Source organism: Myripristis murdjan, chromosome 13, assembly GCF_902150065.1.
Source record: "Myripristis murdjan chromosome 13, fMyrMur1.1, whole genome shotgun sequence".
Taxonomy (NCBI): Eukaryota; Metazoa; Chordata; class Actinopteri; order Holocentriformes; family Holocentridae; genus Myripristis; species Myripristis murdjan.
This window is the reverse complement of record NC_043992.1, coordinates 20,179,810-20,187,558: the sequence shown is the minus strand read 5'-3', so window position 1 is coordinate 20,187,558 and position 7,749 is coordinate 20,179,810. Positions and strand designations below refer to the sequence as shown.

At 44.3% G+C, this 7,749-nt stretch overlaps 1 protein-coding gene across 2 annotated transcripts; it reads left to right on the top strand.

The window, feature by feature from the left end:
• Positions 1–91: 91 nt before the first annotated feature.
• slc33a1 (solute carrier family 33 member 1) lies at positions 92–7,749 on the top strand. 2 transcript variants are annotated; one of them, XM_030066696.1, is made up of 10 exons: positions 160–176; positions 282–342; positions 1,499–1,959; positions 2,110–2,269; positions 2,367–2,562; positions 3,434–3,633; positions 3,746–3,930; positions 4,385–4,502; positions 5,375–5,590; positions 6,377–7,749. In XM_030066696.1, the coding sequence occupies exons 3-10, from the start codon at positions 1,541–1,543 to the stop codon at positions 6,542–6,544; spliced, it is 1,662 nt and encodes a 553-aa protein (XP_029922556.1). In that variant the 5' UTR covers positions 160–176; positions 282–342; positions 1,499–1,540; the 3' UTR covers positions 6,545–7,749. The 2 variants fall into 2 exon arrangements, with proteins under 2 accessions (XP_029922557.1, XP_029922556.1); XM_030066697.1 differs by lacking the exon at positions 282–342 and having other exon boundaries at positions 92–176.

The following is a 7,749-nucleotide window of genomic DNA, read 5'->3' as shown; positions in this document are numbered from 1 at the left end:
GTGTCTTTGTAATTTTCTGTGCGGGGTATGCGTGCCTCATGTAACAGGAACTGTGTTTGGCAGTCTTTTGACACGTCAGCCGGGGGTGCCGGACACATTTGCGCGTCGCACCGGCCGCACTTCCTGGCTGTCCTGCTGTTGCTTACCAACCGATGTAAGCAGGTGGAAGAACAACGGTAGTTATTATTTACTTGTTTTCCTTGGCTCTGTTACAGTGACGCACCTTCGGGGCTGAATGAGAGAATAAAATCTGTCTTTGTTTGATTGGTTCTCAAATCCAGCAGCTTTCCTCCGCTTTATGATTTGGCATGTTGCTCATTTTGCTGTCATCATCACCAGCAGGTATGCATGCATTCATCAAATGTGCTGATCATTTTTTTTTATTTTACTTATTGCTTTCCCATCTCATTCCTGCCCTCAATGTTCTGCCTCTCTAGTGAACATATTTTCGGCGTCATTTAAACATTGAATGGATGGATTTTGTAATGATTTCCCTTGAAGCTAGCTAGAGTATTGTGGCAGCTGTTAGCTTCACTGTGTATTCATGTTTCATAAACTGCCACTGAGCCATTACACACTGTGAACTATTAGTGTGTTGTACTGTACACTGCACAGTATGGTTTTCAATCAGTATATTACCCAGTGATGGTCAGGACGCCTGTCTGGATGTCCTCTTCCCTGTAGGTCACGGACTGTAAACCTTACATTTGCTACATGGTGTCTTTATTTGTGTTTTGTGCCGTCTTACCTGTCTGTGTTTTATGTGCTGCTGCTGTCGAGGTCTCTTTGCAAAAGCAGTTGTGGATCAAAGTGGGACTTACTTAACTTGGCATTTGGGAGAAATAACAAAGTTGACCTTTGTAACCACGGTTATGCGACCCAACTGGATCACTCCCTCGTTGATGTCACTCTGTGGAGGCAAGTTTTTCCAGATTCACTGCTGTGTACACCTACACATGCATCCTGGACTCGGGACGAGGTTATAAAAGCTCCTTCCACTGAGACACACTTGCTGTAAACCTTTCCGAGGCCCCTCAAAGTTTTGGAGTGACCCGGCTGATCATGGTGTCCATTACTTGGTGAGACAGCCTCTGTTTCAACACCCTTGACCCTAAAAGTGACATGACTTCAAGCTGAAAAGGATGGATTGGGCCAGAGAGATACACTCCTCTGATCTGGGTCAAACTGGACACACTCTAAGCTTTGACCAGTTGTGCCTTTCAGAGGCCAAGCAGCAGGGTTAACAGGAGGCTGAGCTGTGGCCTCCTGGGTCAGTATGGAACAACTAGGATCAGCCGGTGCCCTGTCAACTTTGTTCTGCCCAGAGTTGCTGGATGCCACAAAGAGCAGTGGCTTAACACAGTGACACAACACAACAGTGGATGTTTGATGCTGTTTTTTGGGACAGTGTGATGCCTCACCAGAGAATGTGGTGAATCCACTTTAGCTGCGATGCCTCTGTTTAAACACTTCTCTTTCTTTCTCTCTCTCCCTCCAGATTTGCTGAGGGCACAGCTGGTTTGATGCCCACTGCTCCAACATGGAGCTCCCAGACTCAGTAATCACACACAAGAACGGGCGACAGAGGAGGCAGGTGGGCGCCAGCGTCCAGTCTGAGAACATGAGGGACTTTGATGGAGGGCAGGCGGTCGCCTCTGAGCCAGAGATAGAGGACGAGGCTGAGGATCTTCTCCGAGGGTCAGACTCCGAGGATAACGGGCGTCGCAGAGCGCGGCCTGGCATCCATGGCGAGTTAGGGAACGTGTTGCTTCTTCTCTTCCTCTACGTGCTCCAGGGGATTCCTCTGGGACTGGCTGGCAGCATCCCGCTCATCATGCAGAGTAAGAACGTCAGCTACAAGGATCAGGCGTTCTTCAGCTTCGTCTTCTGGCCTTTTAGTCTCAAGCTTCTGTGGGCGCCGCTGGTGGATGCGCTGTACCTCAGCCAGTTTGGTAGAAGGTAAGACGTTTGGCTGTTTTGTTAAAAGTTGCTTTCGATTCTAATTTTTTTCTGACCTTTTCCTCCTTTACTCTGTATGATTTCCTGTCCTTTTTTTTCTGACTGTGTTTTTTCTGTCACCACCCTCAATCTCTTTGTGTCCTCCTGAAGGAAGTCATGGCTCGTGCCCACCCAGTACCTGCTGGGTCTCTTCATGCTTTACCTTTCCCTCACGGTTGACTCACTGCTGCAGAATGAGGAGGGACGGGGCCCAAATGTTTTGACACTCACTGCAGTTTTCTTTATGCTAGCCTTTCTGGCAGCCACACAGGTAGGTGTTCATACACAAAAATTTAAGAGCATACTGAAAGTCTAGTGGACCGTCTCTGTTTCATGCTACAATGTCTCAATGTCTCTCTGTCTTCCAGGACATAGCTGTGGACGGCTGGGCTCTGACTATGTTATCCAGAGAAAACGTGGGCTATGCCTCCACATGTAACTCGGTGGGCCAGACGGCTGGCTACTTCCTGGGCAATGTGCTCTTCCTGGCTCTGGAGTCCGCTGACTTCTGCAACAAATACCTCAGAATAGAGCCCAAAGACACCGGCATCGTCACCTTGTCAGGTATGGTGTGCTTCTTTTCCTCCACCTTGTCCAACCTACTGTCTGCCTGTCTCTCTGTCCACAGGATAACTCAAATAGTACTGGACAAATTTGCCTGACGCTTGGTGGGAATGTTGCTCACAGGCCAGCGAAGAAGTTAATATCTTTTTGAGCCAATCAGCGTCAGGAGGGTGTGACAGTGGGTGGTGCGTAGTGCCAACAATGCCATGCCAAAACCAATCGCCCCTTGAGCTTGAGTTACTAGATGCATCCATTTAACATAAAAAAATAAAAAATAAAAAAAAAACAGCAGGGAGGTTGGTAGTGGGTCAAGACAGCACCAACCACCTTTTCCCACTGATTGGCCAAAATGGTGTGTCTTATGGCAGCAATATTGCCTAAAAAGGGTGGAGCTTAGCACAAACATAGCGGCAGTTTTGAAACACCTCCACATTACATCAAGAAACCTGCTTGGAAGTTTGGTCATGGGTAGGGCTGAACAATTAATTGAAATAATATTAAAATTGCAATATGGCTATATATGGCTGTATCACACCGTCATCATTTTAATAGCTCTTTCATTGAGCATGAAAATTATAACAAAAAAATGATCATTCCCACTAAAATTATTAATCATATCATAATGGCCATATAATCGTTCAGCCCTCGGCATGGGTCAAGGTGGCATTGACCAACTTTCCTGGTCTGAAAGGGGCGGGTCTTAGCACAAACAGTGCCTGCATGCTTATTATTTTATTCAATTTAAGCTGATTACAAATCTTATCATTATTTTTATTTCTTTGGGAGAACTTATTCTATTCCTAACCTGATGGGTTGGCAGTTTGGCAAATAAAGGAAAACTAATCTCATTTCTGACCCTTTCTGTCTTCAGACTTTCTGTTTTTTTGGGGTGTGGTGTTCCTGGTTTCCACAACGCTGGTGGCCATCTTTAAAAGGGAGAACGAGCGCGGCCGAGGCAAGAGGAACGTCCCAGAGGACACGCAGGGTGTCACGGAAACCTACAAACTGCTGTTCTCTATCGTCAAGATGCCCACAGTGTTCACCTTCTGCGGCCTGCTTCTCACTGCTAAGGTTCCTTTAAAGCATGCTTTTAAACCACACACTGTGTTGAACATCATCAACCTACGTTTTCCGGTTTGCAGATTTATATTTTTGCATTGTACCATATTTGTGTGTGTTCCAGGTGGGTTTCTCCGCAGCAGATGCAGTGACGGGGCTGAAGCTGGTGGAGGCCGGTGTGCCCAAGGAGCAGCTGGCATTGCTGGCAGTGCCTATGGTGCCCCTTCAGATCCTGCTGCCTCTGATCATCAGCAAATACACAGCTGGACCAAGACCTCTGGACGTCTTCTACAAGGCCTTCCCTTTTAGGTTGTAAAACACACACACACACACACACGCACACACACACACACCGGCACACAGACTCATATATATACACACAGTTAGTTCCAGGAACTTGATTTTGAGAAAGCAGGACACAGTCCCACACACAAACACACATACACGGCAGTCATACACACTCACGCATTCATCATACACACGTAGCCAATGTTTTGAGTAGCAGATATCACATTTCACTGATAGTTCTATTAAGTTGCACGGAGAAAGTTTTCCATAGTTGTCCTGTTGGGAATGAATTTGATTTTTCATCTTAACTCCGTATGCCTGTGTGTGTGTGTGTGTGTGTGTGTGTGTGTGTGTGTGTGTGTGTGTGTGTGTGTGTGTGTGTGTGTGTGTGTGTGTGTGTGTGTGTGTGTGTGTGTGTGTGTGTGTGTGTGTGTGTGTGTGTGTGTGTGTGTGTGTGTGTATTTTGTGGTTGCAGGTTACTGATAGGGCTGGGGTATGCTCTGTTGGTGTGGTGGACTCCCAGCGTTAAAGAAGACGGGGTGTTCCCTGTATATTACTACGCTATAGTGCTGCTTAGTTATGCACTGCATCAGGTTTGGTCTCTCTCTATTATTCTCTTTAATGCACTTAAGTTATTAAGTTATTTCCCTCATATTTCCCATTCTAGCCTAATCATTATTCTGGATTTTGCATTTTGCCTTTGCTTTATCGCCTAGGTGATAGGTTTATTAAGTATGGCTGATATCACATTTATCACAGCTACTGTGTCCTACACAAGTGTAAGACTGTTTGAAATGACTGTTAAAACTGTTTGAAATGACTCGTCTCATTTTCCTCTCAGTCTCATACAACATGGGACTATGTATGATATCAGGGATGGGGATATCATTTTAGCTTTATTTTTTAAGCATTTACAGCTTTTTTGATGTTCCCGCGTTTCTACCCATTATTTTCATGTTCATTTGTGATCATGTGTGATCACAGCCCTGGGTGCTGAGTATCACTTTCAGATGTAAAGTGCATGAAGGAAATATGGAAACATGCATTTCATTTTTAACCTGTTTAGCTACTCTGTCAGTGGTATTTATAACAAAAGATTTTTAATGTATTTCCATGAAATTTGGTGGACAGAAAGGCATTGGGCCAAGTAACAACTGATTATATTTTGATGATGGCCAGATCTGGGATTTTCACTAAAATGGACAGTGTTAATTTTTTGTTGTAAAAACAAAACCAATAGGAGATCACGTGTTTTGGTCATGTGTGTGTTTATCCGTCTGTGTTATTGTCCACAGTTAATCTCACATGCTACTGGGCCTGTCAGCCTAATATTTTTTTGTGCACAGTTATGACTGCATGATCAAGGACCTCTTATGGCTGTGATTCAAAACCTTTGAAAAAGCTGTTTAATACTGCTTTGGTTTTGGAAACATATTCTTACTTTTTCCTTGTGTTTTGACACCAGGTGGCACTGTACAGCATGTATGTGGCCTGCATGGCCTTCCACGCCAAAGTCAGTGACCCGCTGATCGGAGGGACCTACATGACGTTGCTGAACACAGTCACTAACTTGGGGGGGAACTGGCCCTCCACTGTGGCCCTGTGGATGGTGGATCCACTGACCTCTAAGGAATGTCAGGGGGCCGTGGGACAGAGCTGCAGCTCTCCAGAGCAGGCCGGGGTGAGTGAGGGAGGGAGGGCAAGCCAGTGTGAGCAGGGTGTCTGCAGGTCCTTAAAAAGTCCCAAAATTTTGCCATTTTTTAAAAAAAATATTAGCCCACAAAGTCATTTGTCTTAATTTCAGCATAAATAATTCATTTTATTCTATTTTTTGGTGGAAGTTCTTGATGTTCTTATGCATCAGTCAACATTATAAAGCCCTATGCCTGAACCTAATGCTGCCTTCACACCTACCCGCTGGGAAAATGCCAACTGGACAGTTACCCACTCAATTTATATTTATCTGTCATATCTATCTCTCTACATACCTGTAGAAGGAAAGCCAAGAAATCCTTTAACATTTTGTCTCCATATTCTGTGGAAAAAAAGTAATAGATTTAAAAGAAACTCGTTTAACAGGTCATAGAATCATCTGGTCATTAACTGACTGTATTCCTACTTAAAATCCACCTCTGCACTGCACCAAATATGTCATACTGACCTTTTAAGATAATTTTCAGCATTAAATATCACAGGAGCTACCCTATGAGACCCTATGATAGAGCACATAACATACTTTTGCTGCATGTCATGCCCTCTCTCTCCGCTGCCTTTCCTGTCTCTCTCAACTGTCAGTATCAAAAATATTGCAGACCCCCCCCCCAAAAAAAGCATTAGATTTAATTCTGATACCTGCAGACACCTTGATGAGTGAGATGTGATGTAATATATGTATGTGTATGCCTTTGTGCCCATAACTGCAAAAATAAATGTATGCCTCCTGTCCTCTGCTCTTGCCGTCCTTCAGCTGTGTGTTAAAGAGGGCGGCATGTGTGTGACGACATTAGACGGCTACTTCGTGGAGTCTGTGGTGTGCGTGGTGATCGGCTTAGCCTGGTGGGTGTGGCTGGGGAAAAAGATGAGGCGGCTGCAGGACCAGAGCCCCGCCTCCTGGAGGTGCAGAATCAACCAATGATGACACTCCGCCATCAGACCCGGTGACTCCTCATGTTCTGGTCCAAAGTGGCTGCATACCGGACATAACTCCATCCACATCCGCCTGGCTCGCTCTCGCTCTTCTACTGTTGTTGCCGCTGTAAAAAAAAGACTCACACTCTTTCATGTCTTTCACTTTGAACCACGTAAACAGGAGGAAATATCCCGTGTCCTTCATCTTCTGTGGAGGTAAAAGAAAAGTCCTTTTCATTACAACTTGTGTCATGCTCACTGTGACTGTGTCCTCTGGAGACTTAGAGAACCATTCAGGCTAGCTAAACTGTCATACATATTTGGAAAATTATTGTTGTTTTTTTTGGTCCTTAAACAAAACTTTCTGATGCTTGAAACAGACAAAACCAGATGTGAGTCACCTTGTTTGTTTTTTTTTTCCAAATAGTTCTTGTTTGGTTTAACCTGTGTGGAGTACCAGATGAGGTGGGGTTTTCTGCAGAAGATAATACAAAGTGTACTTTAAATTTAAAAGCTGCACTATGCGGCTTTTAAATGACGGTGGCACCAAATGGCACCATGAAGTATGTGTCTCAGTTTTTTTGAGGCACGTATGACATTTAAGAGATCAGTGAGGCAAAACATCCGCGTTTTTGAGAAAATGTGGAAATGGCTTGTTTTGAGATATTTTCTGGTTCATTAAACATACCACTTCCTGTGTGTGGGGATTTCTCACCTTTATCAATAAATGACTTGATTTCGGCAAACAGGGCAAACCTGTTGTGTCTCAGTTGTGGTGACAGGACACGCTCCTCTGTTGCAGCATCACTTTGCCTGACAATATTGGTATATTTTTACAGGAAATGAAGTGATTTATTCATTTCATTCATCTGGCCCCATAGTTAATTTAGAATACATGTCTGAATTGTCCTGATGCTGTTAAACCCCAGCCAGCTGGTATGCCCCCCCCCCCCAAAAAAAATCAACACAGAATTATTTCCATTGCTATTAGACTCAGATCTGAAGGGAAGCATTTATTCCTTTATTTGCCTAAAGTTTGTGCCTTTTTCAGCTCTTCAAATGCTGGAGACAACAATCACTCAAGGCCAACCAAATGCAACCATGTTTCATTTGTTGCAGTAAACTGACCAGAGTAGATTACTCTGAAATCACATTTCATGGTCAGTCAGTAACAAAGTGGATTGGATAAAAAAAAAAAAAAAAAAAAAAAAA

Excerpts from the sequence above, each read along its gene's own strand:
- slc33a1 (XM_030066697.1), top strand. The coding sequence starts at position 1,541 with ATGGAGCTCCCAGACTCAGTAATCACACACAAGAACGGGCGACAGAGG. Across the intron at positions 3,634-3,745 it reads GCCTGCTTCTCACTGCTAAG|GTGGGTTTCTCCGCAGCAGA; the intron begins GTTCCTTTAAAG and ends TGTGTGTTCCAG. Across the intron at positions 5,591-6,376 it reads GCTCTCCAGAGCAGGCCGGG|CTGTGTGTTAAAGAGGGCGG; the intron begins GTGAGTGAGGGA and ends GCCGTCCTTCAG.